The 22,907-nt window shown below is 37.0% G+C and overlaps 1 protein-coding gene across 2 annotated transcripts in view; it reads right to left on the bottom strand.

Annotated features, from left to right (window-relative positions):
• Positions 1-8,065: 8,065 nt before the first annotated feature.
• TTC21B (tetratricopeptide repeat domain 21B) overlaps positions 8,066-22,907 on the bottom strand; it is an 80,707-nt gene continuing 65,865 nt past the window's right edge. Inside the window, exons 25-29 of one of the 2 annotated variants that reach the window (XM_070581511.1) lie at positions 21,998-22,193; positions 18,099-18,323; positions 14,333-14,453; positions 10,432-10,499; positions 8,066-9,194 (exon numbers count right to left, since the gene is read on the bottom strand). In XM_070581511.1, the coding sequence (XP_070437612.1) occupies positions 9,117-9,194; positions 10,432-10,499; positions 14,333-14,453; positions 18,099-18,323; positions 21,998-22,193 (688 nt within the window). In that variant the 3' untranslated portion in view covers positions 8,066-9,116. Of the gene's footprint in view, positions 9,195-10,431; positions 10,924-14,332; positions 14,454-18,098; positions 18,324-21,997; positions 22,194-22,907 lie in introns of those variants that run through there. The other variant, XM_070581512.1, reaches the window with a different exon arrangement.

Below are 22,907 nucleotides of genomic sequence, written 5' to 3' on the forward strand. Positions count from 1 at the left end.
TTTTATATCTGTATCAGATCTAAGGCATCAAAGGATGGACTATTTCTCTCACCATGTGTGAAGTGTACAAAGTGGACAGAAAAGGAGAGACAGGGGTTATGTTGGATCCTTTGCGAAAGGTTTTTCACTTTATAAAACCATCTCGGCTTGAGAGTATAGAAGAATTGCTTCCTCTCCTCGCATCCACAAAGGAGGCCTGAGAGATGGGTTGCTAGGCAACCTCACACCGAAGACTGGGGCGCTTTGAAATTAACATAGCTGACCTCCCCATCATCTCTGCAGCTCTGCTATTCAAAACCATTTTGTGAGGCCGTAGGACTCAAGAAAATAGATATAAAACGTAAATACAAAAATAGAGAATAGGGGAAATAAATCTAACTTTTTCAAGCAAAGACCAGATTCACTCAATGAAAAAAGCCAGCAGTTGGAAAAAGCGGTTTGAGAGAAAAATGGTGTTCATCGCTGTAAACCAGAAACTTGTATTTTGAATAATCTAGGGAGAAAATTTTCCTCATTATGTATTTGGAGATGTTATAACTGCTATGTAAACTATCGCAGCAAAGGGCAAATAAAAAATCAGTTTATGATAATATAGATCTACGACATATTTTTAACAAAAAAGCTCAATACTCAGTCCTCAGCACATGATATTTTGCTCAAGTTTGAGTCTCCTACTCCCCTTCCTTGCCCTGCATCATTAATACGACCCTGGTTCGTGTGGGGAGGCATAGGATTTATTTTGCGAGTGGATGGGTGCTTGGAAGGAAACTGCAAAGCTGGTCTATGGAGCAAAGCATACACTTCTGTCAGCAATAAATTATTTAGTTTGATTTTTAAAATACCTCATGCAGCTGGGAAATGCTTATGGTAACATTTTAAGATAGATTGTTAAATTTATCAACGTTGAAATCAATCAAAATTGGTGGTGGTGTGGGAGGTGGGGGACAGCTAACAAATCCAGAACTCTTTTTAGTAGGTTCCTTTTTTTTGTTATGGGTGTTCAGCAATTCTGAAGCAATTTTAGATGGCTTATAGGATTGAAGAAATGGACAGATATGTTGAGGTTGTTGGCACTCAGGGTCTCACTGTGGAAGATGGGACATATAAATGAAAACTGAGGAAAGCAAATCAGAATTCTATGGCTCTGCATTGGAATTGGAGGAATTGGTGTCATTTTGTGATTTCTAAAATGCGTCAGTATGTGTGTGTGCATGTATTTATGTGTGTATGCATGTATATATGTGCAGACATATATGTATGTGTATATATATGTATGTAAGTGTGTATATATACATATACACATATACATTTACATGTTTACTATTTTCTGAAAGGGTTTAGAAGCAATTCGGTCTGGGAGCAATGAGCACACTTAGCACTAAGATCTTGATCTCTAATAGCATTCCCCCACTAAAGGGAACCAGGGCTTCTTGGGGAAATGGCTGATTCCAGGGCTGGGGCAGGGTAATTGAAAGTTAAACCTGGAACATTTTGGTATGCTAGAAAGTAGAAAAGTGCTAAAAAAAAAAAAAGGCAAATGATGGGGGCAGTCACAAGGACTCAGGAGCCAGCTTGAAGCAGCTCCTGCTGGCCAAATCTGAAGCAATTTGAACACCAAAATAATTAAGGACATTAACGAATTATGAATCATTGAAAAAACTAGGAATTCATGAACCCATATGGTATTAAATAATAGATGAATTAAATAAATAAAAAGTAAAAAATAAGAATAAATAAGCCAGGGAGGGCCTCTCGTTCACAATAAAATGCTGAGAGGTGACTGGCTGGTAGCTGTGGAGAATGTGCTGATGTTAGGATAGCATCTTTTGTAACCATCATGGTAAAGATTAGGTCAGGCAAGAATCATGCTAATCTGGGGGAAATTTTTGAAGACAAGCAGAATATTTGTATGATCTGAAAGTGTCTTCTCACTTATTGGTTATTAGTTGCAAGGGAAAAAATCGCAACTATATAGCGAAAAAATTTAATTGAGTAATCAAAAGTACTGTCACTAATGAAGGCAGATGGACACTGTGCTTCCAGATGTCATACCATGAGGACACAACAGTACTTATGTGCTATTATGGGCAGGAATGCTCAGCTCAGATGGAATCAAGAGGAAATATCATATAAACCCAAACTGGAGGAACACTCTTCCACAAAAGGAGATGGAGGATGTGTTCTTCAAAAATGGCTTTGTTTTTGGGGCTGGCCCCGTGGCCGAGTGGTTAAGTTCGCGCGCTCCGCTGCAGGCGGCCCAGTGTTTCGTCAGTTCGAATCCTGGGCGCGGACATGGCACTGCTCATCAGACCACGCTGAGGCAGCGTCCCACATGCCACAACTAGAAGAACCCACAACGGAGAATACAGAACTATGTACCGGGGGACTTTGGGGAGAAAAAGGGAAAAATAAAATCTTTAAAAAAAAAAAAAATGGCTTTGTTTTTAAAGATAGAGAAAGGCTGTGGAAATGCTCCAGATTAAATGTCCAGAAAGACAGAGGACAAGTAACGCAATATCTGATCCCAGGGTGGAACTTGACTGGAGGAAAAAAATACCATAAAGGACATCATTGGATCCATTGGTAGTAGAGATTGGTAGGTTAAAAGTATTATACCTATGTTAAATTTACTGAGGTTCATAACTGTGCTGTGATTATATTGGAGAATATCCCTATTCTCAGGAAATACACATGAAGTATTTAGGAGTACAGAGGCATGTATGATGTATGCAAATCCCTCTCAAAATGTTCAGAAAAAACATTTTACATCAAAGTATGGGTTTATTTATGTGTATGTATATACAAAAGTTTGTATATACACAGAGAAGGCACAAATGATAACGCAAATGAGGTAAAATATTAGCAATATTTTAGTATGTATCTGGGTAATGGCCATGTGGGTGCTGTTTGTACTTTTCTTTCTTTTCTTTTCTTTTTTTTTTTTTTGAGGAAGATTAGCCCTGAGCTAACTGCTGCCAATCCTCCTCTTTTTGCTGAGGAAGACTGACCCTGAGCTAACACCCGTGCCCATCTTCCTCTGCTTTACATGTGGGCCGCCTGCCACATCATGCCTTGCCAAGCGGTGCCATGTCCGCACCCGGGATCCGAACTGGTGAACCCCGGGCCTACGAAGCAGAACGTGCGCGCTTAACCGCTTCGCCAGTTGGCCGGCCCCTGTACTTTTCTTATTCATGCAGCTTCTGTAAGTTTTAAATGATTTCCAAATGAAAAGTTAAAAAAATAAACCCCGGGGGCCAGCCCCAGGGCCAAGTGGTTAAGTTTTCGCATTCTGCTTTGGCGGCCCAGGGTTTCCCTGGTTCAGATCCTGGGCGCAGACAAGGCACCCCTCATCAGGTCATGATGAGGCGGCATCCCACATGCTACAACTAGAGGGGCCCACAACTAAAAAATGTGCAACTATGTACCGGGGGACTTTGGGGAGAAAAAGGAAAAATAAAAAAAATTTTTTTAAAAATCTTAAAAAAAAAAAACACCCTAATTTTTTTCTCTTTGTGGAAAAAACGCAATTTTTTATTGAAAGTGGAATAACGAATATTTACATTTTAAGAAATCTATGAAAACAACTATAACCCAACACATGCCAAAAGATATTACACTTTATAAGAGGTGGTAGAGTTGTGTGCATGGCACAGAGAAGTGACATCAGGATGCAGTCACATCTCATCGCCCCATTTCTTCCCCTTGCCGCTTTGTGTGGTATGTGCTCAATCATTGGACTTTGCTTTTAGGGGTCTTCTCAATATCCTGGACTTTCCCCTACTCCCATATCCCCCTCAACTATCCTCTGCAATTTGTGACTTAAGTCAGTGTGAAAAATTGGCCAGAAACTTTTCAAGAAATGATATGTCAGGGAGAAGTTTTCGTTTATTGACTAGAGCAACTTCAAGTATTTAAACTGTTTGAAAGAATCATTTATGTAACTGCTTAGCATTTTAGCCTGTTTTTTTTTTCTTCAATGTTCTTAAGCTAAGTGCGTTTTTCAAAGAAAGTTTAATCTCTGACTGTGAAAAGGATCTCTTACCCTGACCCACTATTAAGTGAAGATACTACTGAATACTTCACAGCTCTGTTCTTCGTGTTTCAAGGTTTTTTTTTTTAAGGTTCTGACATCATTTACCCATTAAAAATAAAACTAGTCTGCTTTTGGCGGAAACTGAAATAGTAATTACCTTCTTAAAATATCCTTATGTTTTTTTTAAACAGAGTTTCTTTTACATTGCCAAAGGAATTTGTTTGAAGAAAGATATAAATAATACACACACTATGTGAAAACAGCCTGGTTTAAAGATTGCCGTAGATTCTAAGGTTATACCACTCGGAAGGAAGACATTTAGAACCTGCTCATTACTTGGTTTTCCTCATTTATGGGATCAAATTGCTTTTATGGGCATTGTGCCAGATTCATTTACAAGCACTGTAAGGCGGATTGGAGAGTGACGCTTTTCTCTAGAAAACATCTGGTTCTTAAGAAGAGTATTAAAAGTGGGTAACACTTTTTTGCTCATAACTATGATTTATTATGTTACTGTAACCCCCTCTAATCTGGCAGGCAGACTTCCAGCTACCACAACCAGGAACTTGGAAGGAAGTGAAAAATACTTCAGAGCCCAAGGAAAACAGAAGCCCCCAAATTCCACACCTATGAAGGAGTGGTACTACCCTCAGGTCAAAGTCAATTTTATTTATTAGAAAACTATTGGAGCCAATTAGCATAAGGGCTCCTGAGGCCACCTTCATATGTAATATCCCGACCTGCAGTTATTTTGTTCCTTTACTCCCTTTACAAAAATCACATTTCTCTGAACTCTAATTCTTCTAAACGTCCCCTGAACCCTACCCTTTTCCTATTGAGGTTTTCTGCTTTTTTTTTTTCTTTTTTGGTGAGGAAGATTGGCCCTGAGGTAACATCTGTTGCCAGTCCTCCTCTTCTTGCTTGAGGAAGATTGCTGCTAAGCTAACGTCTGTGCCAATCTTCCTCCATTTTATGTGGGATGCCACCACAGCATGGCTTGATTAGCAGTGCTAGGTACATGTCTGGGATCCGAACCTGTGCTCTGACTCATGTTGACAAGGTTTTCACATCTCTGCTTAGTAACTCCTGTGTCCTCCTATTACTACTGCTATTAGCACTCCTGTTACCATTTTCTGGCAGAGTCTTTTCCTATCTTATAATTCCTGAATCTTTTTCTCTGACAATTGAAATAAACCAGACTACATTTTGTATTAGCAGTAAAGTGTGGGTGTTAAGAGTTGAAAGAATGTCAGGTTTTATTTTTTCTACTCATCTTTGCTCAGCAGAATAGCTTTAAACCATCAGCAAAAAGCAAGTTTGAGAAGGCTCGTCTCTAAAAAAAGACACTTGTATTTATTTTTAGTGTATATGTTCATTGAAGTTAACTTGCAAAATGGCAGAGAAATAACAATTCTGACATTTCATCACTCAGATATAATTAATGTTAAAAATTAGGTTAATTTCATCTAGTTTTATATGTCTATGCATCTGTTAATATTAAATTTTTTACAAATTAACATTATATGAAGTTATGTTTCCTGCTTTTTCACTTATTTTGTGAAAATTTTAGCAGTTAAAAAATCTTTGAAAAAAGCAACTATTAAAAAAACTTTGAAAACAGTTTTTGATGGCTACATAGTACTCCGTTATTGGGTAAACTTTCATATATCTGACCATTTCGTTTATGTTGGATGTTTTGGTAACAACCAAAAACCAAGCTGTTGTTATAATTTTTTTAACTAGATACTTTGAGAAAATTTCTGAATATCTCCCATAATAAATTTCTCTAAGTGGGATTACTCAAAGGACAAGTTCTTAATGCACACTGCCCAACTGCCCTTCAGAAAGGCTGCACTACACTCTACCAGCAGCGTATGAATGTGGTGGTTTCCTTGCACCTTTGTCAATCTTTCATTAAAGACAAATAACACAAGAAAAAACATTTGCTACTTTATCAACACTAGCACTGTTATATGATCCTTTGTGAAGGCTGTTCATTTGTCCTCTCCTGTCCCAAACTAGAGAGTCTTGATTGTCTTCAATTAAGTCTTCATTGGTCTTTCTGTCAGTCTTAATTGGTCTTTCACTTTCCATAGTGATTTCATTATCTACTTGTACTCTTGTGCAAAGTTCAACCTAGCTTCCTCAACTGTCCATACACAAAACCCTTCTAGACCTGCTCCTAGGTTCTTGACTTCTGGGGAAGAAAGCTATTTCCCTTGGGATCCAGTTCACTATACTAGCTGGCCTAAGGTCAAAGTGCATTAAACTTCTAACTGCTTCCTTACCACGAGGGAAGTGGTATTTGGATCCCAGGTCCACAGAAAATTCTTTCACTCATGTTGTGTCCGTCCCCTCTCCATCCTGAGTGTAGGCCCCAAATTCTCATTTAACTTCTTTCAAGTGGCGGTTCAGAGCAGTTTGAGTCCCAGCTTTCCTGGATGTGCAATTGTGGGCATGTCACGTAAGGCTTGGTCATACACCAAACCTTAGTGAACAAGAAAAACATTAGAGATTAGTAAGTACTAAATACAGAGTTTAAAAGGGTAATAGGATACAGAATGACAGAATGGCTACTTTAGATTGTAGGCCTGGACATGGCCTCAGAGGAGGTGATAATAAACTGATACTTGAATGAATGAAAGAAAAAGCCTAGAGGGGGAAGCGTAGAGACAGGAAGCGAGGGTAAGGGAGAGGTGAGTAGAGAGAATTCCAGGGAGAGGAGGGCAAGGGGAAAGTAGGTTCAAGATGGTGAAATGAGGTCATGCACGTAGAGTACAGCATGTTTGGTGGGTGGAGGGGAGAGGGAGGGAAAGAAACCACAGTGTGGGAGGAGAGAGAGATTCAGTGAGAATCCTGAATTCCGTACGGCCGTGCTCTGTAGGGGAGCCTATTTGTCCTCTTCATCTCACCTTGGAGGGTGTGTTCGCTTCCATGAAGGTGCTTCTCAGTTTGCAATTACTACGTGGCCTTGTTCCACTTATAATAAATAAGTACAGCTACTATTTATTAAGAGTCTGATTCATTATAAGTTTTACATATGTTCTCTCATTTAATCCTTCCAACCACCTCAGGCAGGTTATTATCTTTAAATGCTTCTTTATGGATGAGAAATCTGAGGCTCAGAGAGCCAATGTAACCTGAAAAAGATGAGCCAAAATTTACAGCAAGGCTGGTCTGACTTCAAATCCACGTTCTTAACTACTACACTACCCTGCTCCTAAGACTTCTCTTTGACAGTTCCTACATTTGCAAGACTGTTCATTCCACTCAGTTCATCTTATTCCTTATTACTTAGCTATCTCTGTGAGAGAACACTTAGTTTCATTGGCTAGCCAGATGGAGACAAGAGAATTTCTTCTCATAGACAGACACAGTCTTGCTTAGTTGCGGAAGGTATCTTATATAAGAAATAGGGCATGAGCTTTGAAGTTGTCTGGGCCAGTAAGGAATCTAGATTCTGAGACTTTTTCTGTGACCTTGAGCAAATCATTTAGTTTGAGTCTTATCTTCCTCATCCGAAAAATAAGAGTATTATTTCTCTGGAGAGTTAAGTGAGAATTAAAAGATATAATGTAAGGAAAGTTCCGAGAATAGAATCTAACAAATAGCAGGTGTAAAATAAGTGGTTGCTTTAGAAACAAAAACAACCTCCTCATTTTACAGATATGATGTCCCTAACAATGTCCATTTAGGCCGATATTTTTTTCCCTGAATTGCAGAGAAAGAAATAATCTGTCACAGTTTCAGAACTGTAAAACAGGGATAATAATATTTGTATTATAGAGTTGTGAGAATCAAATGTAACACAACATGTGAAAGTGTTTTAATAGACATGAAATGCTTCATAAATGCTGTTATTATTAAACACTTTCAAAAATGCCATCAATAAAAGCTAGGTGAAAGAGTAGAAGGATCAGAATTTTTATAACATATAATTGGAACTAAAAGGACTTTGGAAAATTGGAGAAATGGTCAGAAACAAAAGAACATAGCTCAAAAGAAATAAACATAGGACACAAAAGCAGCAAATGACTTTTAAAAATACTCTGTGTTTATTGAAAATGCAAATGAAATCAAAGATTGTGTTCACTGTATTTTTAAAGACAACAGAAAAAGATGTAGACAACAAATTGAAAATGAAACTAAGAACTGAGTTTATTAAGATGAGGTTAAATTGAGTGTAAAAGAGTGAGAACGGCTCCGCCAGGGTGGCGGTAGGCATGGTAGGGCAAGCAGTTGCTGTCACATGGTGTGCTTTCTGAGTCCTTGTGGACCAAAAGTATCACGTCACTCTTCTCCACCACAGCTTACAGTATCTGAAGTTACACCACAAGACCTAGTCTTTGAGCTAAGGTTAAATATTGCTATAAGGGTTTACCTATTTAAACTGATTTCAGGTACTAATTATTTCTCAAGATCACACAGGCATTGAGAGCAGGAAGAATGAGCTCAACGAAGGGAAGGGAAACACACTCTTTACACTTTTCGAAAAAGATTTTTCTGGGAAAGTCACATTTTCTGCACTACTACTCATTAACATTGCAGACTGCATGGGGAGCTTACCCTGATTTTGCAAAACCTACCATGTCTTTTGAGTTCCAAGAGGAATACAAACCATAAATTTACAAAATCTTTATTAAAAAATATATTTTCGTTTTCATAAATTATTTACAAGGAATTTACTCAAACTTTTGAAGTAACAGAGAACATTACAAAAAATTTTAACAGAGAACAATAGCATTTTAAATACATTTCCTGAAATAAACAGCTAATACTCCTTAGAAAAGATATAAGATACTTAATTACCTAGATTTGAACAAAATATTCTTTATAAAAAGGGGTTGGTTATCATCTTGACCACAGAGACACCAAATCTGCAGCTAATCAAGAGAGTCCATCAAATAAATCAGCTCTCATTCACATTCTCCATGAGAAATCATCCATTTGACACAGCGTTTCTCTTTATATACAACAGCAGCCTCTGCTGGAGAAAAAGCATTAGCTCAAACCTATGTGGAACTGGAAAAACTCAGATTCCTTTCATTTCCCACTTAACCAACAAACTAAATTAAAATAATTTTCAAGGTCTTAAAGATGTACGGGCCTTATCAAGTATATCCTTTCTGATTTTTGGATAAGTTGGATGTGCTTCAAGAACCTGCAAAAAAAACAAAACACACACACACACAAAACAAAAACGAAACAAAAGCACAAGAACTTGTAATTAATTATTGAGAACGGGAGCTACAAAACTTACTAGAAATGAGCATTACAGTTGAGATTTCATTGAATTAATACTACAAATACAAGAATACTTTTTAAAGGTGACACAGAGGTGACATGATGACTCATTTATATTAATAGTAATTAGATGAAAACAGTAGAATATGAATACTACATGTGGGAAATACAACAAATATAATTACTTCCTTAACAGATCAGTTACAGAAAACAATTACGGATCAATGACTTAAAATATTTTTTTAATTTAGGTACTTATGCATGATATTTAATAAACCCTTACAGACTTATTTTTAACCAAGAACACACATCAGATTTACCTGGAGAGATTTGGAAACATACAAATTTCCAGGCCTACTGACTCTAAGACTAGGCTATTCATTAAAAAAAAAAAAACTCCACAAATGATTCCAACGTATAACCTTACATTAACGTACAACCTTAACTTTAATGTGAAATACCTGCTTCCAGAGAGACTCAGTAATCAACAGCAATCACTGAGGCCGAGTGTTTACTGGGATGATGCTGACACAGCTATCTGGGAGAAGGAACATTCCATAATTCTTTTCTAAGGAGCTTTTCTTGGAGCTCCTAACAACGTTTAATATAATGCCTTACGTGGCATATCAATGGGACAATGTAAAGAAACTGCAAATTCTAAAACTGCAACTTAAATATTTGTCATTTTATTAAGGGATCATTTAGTAGGGGTTCAATTACAGAAATGCAACTGAATGACTTCCAAATTACAGAAATGCCTTTCATCTCCAATTTATAAATCTGAATTCTCTAGTAACCAGACTCAGACACAGGCACAAGAACTTCTATTCAGAACAATGACTTGAAAAAGCCATAATAATCTTCAAATATCTTCTGACTTAAAGATTGTTTTATTTAACATGCTTCTCCTCTAGCCTCTGTCTTTAAATTGACATAAACATTTTATTATTTGAGCCCTAATTAATAACATATGTTTAATTAAACAGTATTATTTTCTAAACCTTGAAAACTGATAATCGCTCCTGGATATAGTTGATAAGTCATTTAACCAAAACACCACATCCTCTACCTCTATTCATGTACATCTTGAGATGAACCAAAAGTAGGAAACTGCACATCTGAGAAATTTTAAGGAATCTAAATTTAAGTGTTACCTGGTGACATACATCAATTGCATCCACATATCTTTTCGCTTTTAAGTAATTAAATGCCAGTTTGTATCCTGTTAAGACAAAAAAACCATAATGATACAGAACTATTGATGGAGCAAACTGCCAGTATGACCTCTTTTTGCCTCCTCCTGTGTTTGCTAACTTATCGGATCTTAATGGAGGCTGGCGACTGTACTAGGATAGTGGGAAGGGACGAGATAGCAGAAGGGGTGACAGGAAAGGAGAACAGGTAGGAATGAAGATGGAGTTGGACAAAAGGACCACAGTGAAGGTACTGTTGGGTCAGAAGACTGCATCTCATAAATGTGGCTTTGTAACTTACTAGAAAAGTCTCATTTATTTCAGATTATAGTAAAAACTCATCATAGGGCAGTAAATGATAACACAGTGATTCATTTATATAGTATAGATTTATTTAGCTCTTAACACGTCAGGCAAACTGGTTCCTGAAGTCACGGTCACGAGGTTTACATTCTATTAGGAAAGAAAGTACATTATTTAAGTAATTATGTAAGTAAATGAATAATTTCAAAACTGAGATAAATGCTATGAAATAAAGGCCAAGAGAGCCAGAGAAGAAACCTGGTTGGGGAAGGGGTGGGTGTCAGGCAATGTCTGAAATCTGAAGAATGAGGCACAAACTATGCCAAGGGAGGGGGAAGCAAGAATACATCTAGGCAGAGGGAACTGTACGTGCAAAGGCCGGGGGTAGAAGGATATGACATGTAGGATCCAAACGGACCTAGAGAACCTAGATGTGAGAGGGTGGAGCAGGTAGGAGAGAGGCCCAGAAGAGAGTGGATTAGTCACCAGACGTTCCACATCAATGATGAGTAACAATTATCACAATTAGTGCTACTGAAATGCAACATTTCGAATAGTGACAATTTAGAAGAAAGTTTTAAGACATTCTTAAATGACTTGTTCTCCTGTTAAGAATGCTGTAAGAGTAAGAAAACTAAGGAGAAGACAGAAAAAGTAACAGTGGCAGTGTACTCAATAAATGATATACGGTGTAAAATGATATGTAATTAATAAATTAAATATTTCACTTTACCACTTAGAAATATGAAAAAAGGAAATTTGAATGCTGCTCTTGGGCTCTAATCAAAATATCAAAACTTATTTTTAGAATTTCAAACAAGAGTTTTGAAAAGAATTACTGGCTAATATAATCATATGGTAGTAAAAAGTAGGAAATGGCAATTACCTAAAATTTATAGTATTTGATACACACATACGCATAGAGAACTGCCCAAGATGAAAAATAAGTTTCAGAGAGGTCAACTAGATATCATAACAAAGGAGTGTCAAAATGGACTAATAAATAAAATTTGTGACATTAAAAAAGGAAAACAATTTAAGATGTCATGCCAAACATAATTTACACAGAAACTAGAGCCAAAACTCTGAATTTCAGCTTTGGTTTCTGGCTTTCTGACTAGCTTTGAGACCTTAGGCAAGTTACTTGAGTTGTCAATTTCAAGTTTCCTTATCTAAAAAATGGGCATAATACCTCTTTTCTCTCTTAGCGTAACTTTAAAGATCAAATGAAATACTTGAGAAATGCTTTTAAAAATTTTAAAGTACCACACAAATATTAGCAATTTTTTTTCTGTGTAAACAGTAAAATAAGAAACACAAAGTTTTAACGTTGGAAGAAACTTGACTGATTATCTCATTCAAAAAATTTTAGAAAATAAACGGCTAGAAAGGGCAAAGAACACGTGCACCGCAGCTGCATTATACCTGACAAGCTTCTAAGATTCAATTCTGTGTAAACAAGGAAAAAAATGGAAGAGAGAGGGGGAAAGGGAACACAAACAGAACAATGTAAATAGTCTAGTGACTGTCATGCAACCTGAGAATGGGTGTGAAGGGGGAAACATGAATGTGCTCTTCTCTCACTGCATCTCACTTCTTGGTGCCTTCCACAAGGACAATACTCAAGACTGAATCCCATGGAAAGAACATGACCATGATTTTAAGGATTTCCTGACAAGTGAAAAGGTGAAATGTATTACAGTCATGCACTGCTTAGCGACAGGGATATGTTCTGAGAAATGTGTCGTTAGGCGATTTCTTCATTCTGTGAACATCATACCGTGTACTTCCACAAACCTAGACGGTATAGCCTACTACACACCTAGGCTATAGGGAACTACTCTAATGGGACCACTGTCGTATCTGCAGTCCATTGTTGACTGGAATGTTGTTATGCGGTGCATGACTGTCTTAACTTGGCCAGATAGAGTGGGGGTGCTGGATGCAATGATAATCTTAAGGAAGAAACTAAAGAACTGAGAGCCTCAGAGAAATGCTTCCTAAGGAGAAGTCAGAGGAACTGACAAAATCATCCAAAAAACACAAAGATGACATAATGAAAGAACTAGTGAGTTGAAATCTCCGTATTTGTTGAAGTCTTCCAAGGAACAGAATATTTAAATAATTTAGCTTCTAAATGCATTCCTTCTGTGGAATAAAGCATCGAAATTACATATGTTTTAAGGATTTTAAGGAATTTTCATTTTACAAGCTGACTTTATTCTGTAAGATGTACAATGCTTGTGAAGGACAAATACTATCAACAAACGTTAGTTCCTGTGCTCTATACAAATCTAGTAAAATAACAGATCCCAGAAACACAAGGTAGGGGATGTCCTGAACTGATGGCAGTTAGTGTAAAGGTGACCTATCTGACTGCAAATAAATTTGAGTCCATACCATGACACGGCTGCCAAAAAGATGGATGCCATCTTAGCGTGAATTAACAATTACTGTATGCCTAATAAAAAAAAAATAGCTTCATTATACATACCATCAGTTCTTAAATCATACTTAAGAACTTGTTCATTTCTGTCTGGTACAATAGGCCAAGAGAGACAATGAACAAATAAAATAGCCCTTCTCAAACTTATTTGGCCAAGGAATCTAATCTCCTCACACTCAACTCTCTCTCTCTCTTCTTTAATAGAATAACTAGTAATATCTTACCAAGTATTCCAAAGCACAGTTTAGAAAGCACTATTCTAGAGTTTCCAAGAGACAGCAACAAGGAGGGTGAAAGACTTGGAAGCAAGTCTCAGGAAGAAGGGACAAATAATTGAGGGTGGCTTGAAGAGAAACCTTAGGAGAGACATGACAGAAGTTTGCAACCGGAGGGCCATTATGTCCAAGAGAGAAAGGACTCTGTAGGTGGCTCCAGAGAACAGAACAGGACAGTTTCAATGAAGCACATTTCAGCTCAATATAAAGAAAGAGAAGCATGGGGATGAGCTCCCTCACAATGTGGAGAAATGGCAGTCACTAAGAATATTCTGGATGCTTCCCATCTGTTAGGGACAGTGGAGACCAGCATTCCTCAAACTAATAGTCCACCACTGGAATAAGATGATATTTCTAGATGCTCAGGAGAAAAAAAAATGTTCCATAGTCAAATTATTGTGGGACACATATCCCTTCTGTGATATCCATCACAATATACATTAGGGTTTAGAGGCTTTGAGAAGTTCTGCAGTAAAGAAACCCATAGAACTCGACTTAATGTAATATTTTTCTAAGTTACTTGACGATGGAACACCTTTCCCAACAGCATTACCATTCTGAAAATAGCAGAGGGTGAAGGAAGAGAAAGGAGCACTGTTAGATTAGATGTCCTCTAGGGTGACAGAGGACAAGTGTGAATCTCAGGAAATTATACTTAATAACTATTACTAGCTAATAATCTATTATGAATATAAAATTTATTTTTCAGAAGGATTGACAAAGGAAGTTGGCTCAATGTATATTTTGTTCTTAAAAAAATCAAATGCATTTAAATGAAGATTTACAAATAAAACCTAAGTTTTGGGTGAAAACCTAGTGTCTAATTTGTTAAACTCACCTACTGCTGGATTTGTCTGATTGCCATGTTTCCATGCCATCTCATAGTTGAAGGCAGCATCTGTATATGCTTGCTCTTTCTCCATAATGTATCCCATATATTCATAAGCTTTGCAACAAGACTGAAGAAAAATGGAAGATGAATCAACAGATTAAGCTCGATACCACTAAGGTTTTATGGGGTGCTTATGATTATAGAGGTCAACCATATTAACTCATTTAAATGGCAGATAAAACAACGGTTTTCACTCTTGCTATGCAATCAAATCATCTATGGGACTAAGAAAATATTCTGATGCCAAGCCCCCACCCCAAACCTACAGAATCAGGATTTTTGGGTGAGAGGCAAGGGTATGTGTATTTTACACAGATACATGTACACTTTTTATTACAAAAAAGTTTTATTATTAACTTTAACACACACAAATATAAAAATAACAGTATAATGAACCCATATCCTCAACAATTAACTCATAACTAATACTGTTGCAACTTTACCCCAAACATTTGTCCTTCTGTATCACCAGATTAAAAAATCTTCAGATATTGTATCATTTCATTCATAAGTATTTTAGTATGCCTGTTTAAAAATAAGAACTTTCTTTAAACATAACCACAATTTATCATACCTAAAATGTAACAACTCGTTGACATCACCAAATATCCAGCCACTATTCAAATTTCAAACGGTCTCAATATAATTTTTTCTTTTTACTTTGTTAGGATGAGGATCCAAACAAGGCCTGACTGGTTGAAATGTCTCTCAACTTTCTCTTAATCTAGAGGTTTCTCCTCCTTATCTCTTTTCTTGCAATTAAAATGTAGCAGAAACGAGAAAGTTTGTCCTCCAGTTTCTTACAGTCTAGATTTAGTTGAGTGCATCCTTGTGCTTATGTAATATATTCCTACGTCCTTGATATTTCCCAGAAATTGTAATTAAATCCAGAGGTTTGGATTTGATTTTGATTTTGGGGGAAAGAGGCTGAAACGACTTCATAGACCAGTGCCCTGCTGAGCCACTTTGGAGTCTGAGGCAAAAGGAAAAATACACAATCCTGCATACAAATTTTTAGGTATTTTTTAATTGCTAACTTTTTCCAGAATGTTATATTAATTTTAAAAATTTACTAAATTGAAAAGCAGGTATATTAAAATACATTAAGTCTGAATATTTTATTTATCTCCAAACAAAACTTACTATAATTTTACTTTCCTGACTTTAATGCAAGAAAATACATCAATAATATTTTCAATAAAACCATTACTCATTAAAAAATACATACAAACATGGATATCAGGGCACACATTTCCCCTTTTGCTTCAGGCTTCAATACAGCTCAGTACAGCACTGTCAGACTCTTATCTATTTAACATTCTGATATTTTGCTCTTTTAAAAAATATTGCATTAAATTATTATTTATCTTGATTACTACAATGGACTGAATGTTTGTATCCCCCTAAGATTCATATGTTGAAATCCTAACCTTCAATATGATGGTATTAGGCGGCGGGGTCTTTGGGAGATAATTAGGTCATAAAGGTGTAGCCCTCATAAATGGGATTAATGCCCTTATGAAAGGGACGCCAAAGAGTTCTCTTGCCCCTTCTTTCCACCCTGTGAGGATACAAGGAGAAGCTAGAAGCCTGAAACCCAGAAGAGGGCCCTCACCAGAGCTCAACCATGCTGGCACCTTGATCTTAGACTTCCAGCCTCCAGAACTGTGAGAAATAAATTTCTGTTGCTTATTAGCCCCCCTGGCTATGGTATTTTGCTATGGCAGCACCAATTGACTGAGATAACTACTGAGATTTTAAGTGCCCCTTTACATTTTGGAGCTGAAGTGAGTGTTTCACTTGCCTCAACCCAGTCCTGATGGTGAATTCTTTCATCAGGAGGCACATAATGTCTGATTCTCTTTTTGTGATGTTATGCTCATTCATTAATTTACCATGGTTGGAAATGGTGATATTCTATCATTCTTTCTTTATTCATCAGCTGGAAAACATCTATACTAAGAAAATCGCCTTTTCTACTATTTCATTACCTAGTAGCATGGGGTATACAGAAAAGGTGGAATAAACACTTAATTCTTTTATTTGCTAGCTTTAGAAATAATAGTTTATTAGCAAATTTCAGTGATCAATCAGGGTTTTTTTTTCTTTTTTGGATCTTTGTAAACTCATGGATTTAAACATATTTGGTGTGTTTCAATTCATTGCAGTTATTATTCTTATTGATACTTAAAGAGTTCCAACTTTGGGCAGTGGGAGTGTCTTCAAGTTGGCTCCTGAGTCCTTGACATGACTCTAATGATCTTTGATGGCTTCTGTGCCATCTGGTATGACAAGATGACAAGATGGTCTAGTGTCATCTTGTATATTTCCTGCCCCACACCTGGATGTTCTATGCTTTTTAATTAACAATTCAAGCTTTCTAAGCTCTAGTTCCTAAATCTCATGCTTCCAATATTGACATACCTAATCAGCAGGGCTGATGCCTCTAAAGTTGCCATCATGTTCAACCATGCAGCGTAGTGCTGTTGGTGTTCTGGCAAAGTGAAATTCTGTCTGATCAAAACCTTAATTCCCATGCAGTCTTGCTTAATCCTAGACTAGGCATATAAGGGTCAGCTATTTGGCAGTTTAGATTTTTCAAAGCCTATTTATGAATATTCTCTGTTTTTCAAGGCCAACTTAAAATTAGATGTATAAACTATAAGTTGATAAATGGCTTGATGTTTTAGGCTTTTAAAGTTCCAGAGAAAGTAACTTATTAGTATTAGATGATTATTCTTCTTTAAAACACAAATGATCCATTCTGTAATCTAATTTTCTCAAAGAGAATAAAACATAAATTTACTGTGATAAAGATTTTGAAGTAACTGATATGAATCTTTAAAGATAAATATACTCAAGTTTCTAAGTTGGGTACAATTATTTTTTCAACAAATAGTAAAAAATTCTTAACTTAAAAAGATGTTACAGGGACCGGCCTGGTGGCACAGTGGTTAAGTTCACACACCCTGCTTCAGCGGCCTGGGGTTCACAGGTTGGGATCTTGGGTCCAGACCTAGCACTGCTCTTCAAGCCACGCTGTGACAGCATCCCACATAAAATAGAGGATGATTGGCAACAGATGTTAGCTCAGGGCCAATCTTCCTCACCAAAAAAAATCGACATTATAAGAAAACTTCCCCTTTTTTGTGATTAAACAACAAAATGCACTGTTAGCAAAGAGCCTTAAATTCCAGGGACTTTAAGATTTTCAATTTTATACCTAAAGACAAGGACTTTTTTATTAAACAAATCAAATTAAATGCTCGTAAGACATTTCCCCACAAAATATATTATGCATAGTGGATTCTAATAATGTGGAAATGACATGCAGCTGCAGTAAATTCATCAAGAGTATTTCTTAATAGGAGGGACAGACGCCTGCAATTAATGTTCTTCTGTAATTTTCATTAACTCTGGGATGAGATGGATAATCACAGGCAAATGCTTGACATTCCAAAACACTTTCTGTAAGTAGGGCATACCACAGCTGAAACTTGAAACTGCATAAATCTCTAACTTTTTATTTTCAAGGGCAAACGACTTCTTTCTCATTATTAATGTTTATTTCCTGATTGTGGTAAGAATAAACATTTAATTTTCAAAAAACACACAAGAATCCTTAGAAAGGGACCAACACTCCATAATAACCTACTATAGAAAGCTTATACAACAGAGGTTAACAATTATTTGTTACTTTTTAATCACCTACCCTATTATGACGCAGACACCGTTTTAACAGTTCTTCTGCCATATCGTATTTTGCGGATTGAATATAAATATCAGCAAGTAGCAGCCAACTCTTCTCAAAGTCCTCAGCATCAACAGCATTCCAGTTCATTTTTGCAATCCGCTTCAGCTGGTTTCTGGCTCTTGGCGTCTGTTTCAAGATCATATAAGCTGTTGCCATTCCCAAAAGTGCTGGTATATGATCCTTCTGTAAGAAAACAAATCTTTAGACCCCTAGATACACAAACATAAATAACTGTCCTATGCTTAGAAGGAAAACACATGGACAGTAGCAAGTGCTACATAGCATAAGATCTGGCCTGCACATTCTATTTCTGGCTCCAAGCAGATAACTGTGATATGGTCATTATTTAACACATCAAGTAACCTCAGGCTATCATGAAGAAACTTGGTGATGCACGGTGTGGTCAAGGTAATTCAATAAGCATGCAGATGTCATAACCACACAACTCCAGACAATTAGGGTGACTTGCTCTTTATTGGGACTGACTGGCTGTTTTGGTTTTGTATAGAAACATAAAAAATAAACAAACTTCTATTTCAGTGTAATCCTAATTGAGCATTTATGTTTCAGACTTCACATTTGGCTCCTTAGTTCTTTCACCTGTAAAACAGGAATAACACGATGATTTACCTGCAAATGATATTCCCACCTCTCCTGACTTCTACTGCTCTTTTACCCTCCCTTCTCATTTTACTCAAAAGCCTCTTCTCTCAATGAACTTTGACCAGTGAAATGTTATAAATAGGGCATGCAATTAACTAATCATTTGGAAATTATATGAGATAAACTCATGCCTTAAAATATGCTTGTAGATTTGGAGTCTGCAGCTTCTTGACAGTGTCTGTAAAACACAATGTTCTTTTGTACAGAGTTCAAAGTCAGAAAATGTCACTCTGTGAAACCATCAACCTAATAAGACTTGGTGTAAAATGGAGGCCATTAGCGATCTATCCAGAAAACCAACTTACTTGGACAATAATGTGTATGTCCCTGATAAAACTAGGGTGCTTCTTAAATTTCAGCAGAGGGATTGTGATGCTTTTACAAAGAGGAAGCCTTCGGTTTAATATACTAATAAAAGATGAGAAACTGTGATTTAGAAATGATTAACATCATGACTATAATAAAGGTGCACTGTGAGATAGCAAGTTTGGGTAACTGATAAGGAAAAAAAGGACAGCAGAGTGAGAAATGTTCAATGTCCAACACTGATCATGGTTGGAAGTCAGAAATAACCCTGGAATGGAGAAGGGCAATTCATTAGTGCTTGATGAAAACAGCTTTCAGGAACATAAAACTTCCCTGGCTCTAATTTTATGCCTATCAATAAACTTCCAATATATAATGTGTTCTCCTAATTCAGGAATGGCAAAAAGGTTTTGAGTGCCAAATCCAACCAACTCTTAGTAAATTGTGAAGACACGTGTGGGACATTATCAATTATTTAGCTCCACCTCGACCCCAGGTGGGCTGGCAAGGAGAGAAACTAGAGGCTGGCTATGTATTCATCAGTCAGGCCCTAGGACAGCTTGAGGAGAGAAGGGTCCTGTAAAAACATCCAGACACACTGACAATATCCACACTACACGTTTAAAAAGAAGCTCTCGGATTTTACAATTGCACATCTTGTGTATGATTAGAATGAATCAACTCCTCACCACTTGATCACTCCTGACTGAACTGAAGAATGGTTTCTAAAAGTGCAAACCTGCGTTCTAAGGGATGCGTCAGACCCATGAGGTCTCTTCCGGTGCACACATCCTGCAGCGTTCGGCCAGCTTCTCTCACTCTCGGTCACTCTAAACTGCAACCACTTTAGATCACAAAGGACAACACTGCTCTATTATAAACAACACACTTTCATGGTTCAAGGTGATGGGATGAAAGCAAATGGAAACACTTTGCTAGGGTTTAATGTATCTTCCACTGTTTCCTCCCAGGACTTCCTGTCACATCTCTTCGCTCTCAATCAATCTGGATGCTGCAGAGCGCTGTGAACATACCCTGTGCTTCCCTGCCTGCTTGCCTTTATTCATGTTTTGCTCCTCACCTAGAATGCACTTTCTCCATCTCTCCCTGTGAAAATGCAGTTGATTTGGGTTCTTCTTAAATCATACATTTTCCACAGAAGGGTCTCCCACCTCTCCTTATCCTGTCTCCTACAGCACTTTCATTTGCAACTCTAGGACAGAAGGTAATAGATTTGCTTTGTACACAGTCAGCATGCTTGTCTCGTCTTCCCTAGACAATGAGAAACTTGAAGAAAGGGACTATACGTGGTTTATCTTTGTGACTCCCACTGTGCTTAGCACCCACTGGCTGCTTAATGAATATTCATTATATTTAATATATGCAGCCTATGAGTTAAAAAAAATGAAAGATAAAATTCGTTGTTTATGAAACTTCAGTTCATACACTAGTCTTTCGATAGTATGGTTGGTAAACAGATTTGAAGATAGTATTTTACTAACCATGTGTGTAAGAATGACAAAAAAATACTGTGGTTTCACAAAACACAAGAAACTGGCACAGTCTTTCTAGGAAACAGCTGTGATGTCACTCGCTGCTTTTGGTGCTCTCTCAAACCTCACAGTTCAAATTCTCTCCTGTTACATGATAGAACGCTGCTTCACAACGTTCAGCAGCTACGACAACTCACTTGAAATGGTGCTTCATGTTCTTACAGGTTTTCTTAGACTTATGTGATAGTCCTACTTCTGGTCTCTGTTCAGTCAGCTGCTGTCATCCACCTGCTGCCACACAGCCAATTCAACTGAGCACAAGCCCTGAGAACATTACTTCAATGTCAGCAAGGGCTCTGCTCTAGGATGTTACTGCTGCTGATGCTACCTTGCTGTTTTGTTCCAAGGGTGGCTTACAGTGGTAATAAAGTGCCATCTAGGATACTTGTACCCAAATGGCAACAGGAGTTGTAGGTTCCCCAAAGCCCTGGACATCTGAATCTCCTCCAGGTTCCTAGGAAGCAGGGCAAAGCGGTCACTGTAGGGGGTTTTTGGTAGATTATCGCTACCACTGTGATCTCTGAATAGCAAGAAAACACAGCAAAATTCTGTATATCCTGGGAGACACACAAAGTTATAAGTTTTTGGTGGCCTACAACAGTGGTGAGTAGAAGAACATGAAATCCAATTAAGTATGTTGCAAACTAGTTATTACCGACTGCTGGTGGGGTGGGTACCTAGAATTCCTTCCTTAATATCAAGTAATTGAAGAAATACAGACTTGTGTGAAGGAAGGAAAAACAGAACACCCAGAGAGTGAGAAGGGAGGGGATCTGATTGGGGTGAAATGAGGAGGGAACCTTTGAACTAATAACAATAAAAATGATAATAAAATTGCAGGAGGTTATTTCAGTGTTGCAAAAGAACAACATTATTTGCACAACTGAATTATAAGTTGTGAGTATTGATCTCACTTAGCCCCAGAGTTGGAAAAATTTCAAGTTCACGTAAGCGAAAAGGTGAGCTATCAAGGCAGCCAGGTGTTTATTTTCATTTAATACATTAACTTAGACTACATCTACAACACAGAATATCTCCAGAGAATAAATAAACTTTTCCTTGAGAATTAATTTATGCCCTTTTGAGGAATTTCCCTTTTCTAGAATTCACCATTCTAATAGTGATAAATATATCAACAACACATCAAAATAGTAACTTGAACACTTTTCTGGAAGCAAAGGTACACTGTGTAAAATTACGCCAAACTATATATCTAATTTTTAATAACAATAAGTAATTAAGTCAATATTCAGAAAATAAACTAATCAAAATAAACAAATTTCTATACTACCAAGGAAAGATAACGTATGAAGCTGAAAAAGAAAATCCACTAACCTCAGACGTTGCTACTTCGGTGAAGGTATTCAACGCTTGCTCAACATTCGATTTCTGTTTGGTGGCCATCAGGCAATAGTTTTCCATTATGCGAAGTTGTACGTGACCCTCAACAGTCTGAGGTTTTAGTTCTTTAAGGAGTTTTTCTGCTGTTCTCACTGCTAATTGCACAGACTCTTGCTTCTCAGTTGAATTGCTGCATATAATTAAAAATAAATCTCTTATGTCTATTACTCATGAAATAAAATTCAATGAGATCAGAATGAGCTTGTTGGTACACTGGTTTCTTTTTTGTCACCAATTTAAAATTTAAAATTCCTTTTGAAGAATGGTCATTCCTTCTCTTCTAATACAATGTAAAGCAAAGTTATAATGCATTTTTTAAAACAAAATTAATCATAGCTTAATTAATTAATTAATTAATCAAACCCCATTAATCATCTATTCATTTTGGACTGAAGACAAAATTTGGACAATATCTATGTGTGGTGTGTTCATTTCAGCTAATATAAAACTAGAATTCAGGATAAATACAATCATACAATTATCAAGTGGTGTATCTATTCAGAAAATAAAAGGAAAGGAGGAAGGAGTGAGAAGTAACTAACCTTGCTGAAGTACCTACTATGTGCCAAGCACTGTATTATTTCATTCAATCTACACTGAATCCATCTTATATATGAAAAAACTGAGGCTCAAACAGGTGAAGTAATTTGCCAAAAGTCACACAGCTAATAAATGGTAAACCTAGGAGCTGAATCTAAGTTTGTCAGACATATAAAGTCTATTTTCCTCACCCAGTTGCCCATCAGACTCTCAGAAATTAGGTATCTGTCGAAAGGTTGTAAATTTCAAGTGCAGGCACAATTTGAATATATAATAGCAATTTACTTATTTTGTATACACACCT

This window comes from Equus przewalskii, chromosome 17, assembly GCF_037783145.1.
Source record: "Equus przewalskii isolate Varuska chromosome 17, EquPr2, whole genome shotgun sequence".
Taxonomy (NCBI): Eukaryota; Metazoa; Chordata; class Mammalia; order Perissodactyla; family Equidae; genus Equus; species Equus przewalskii.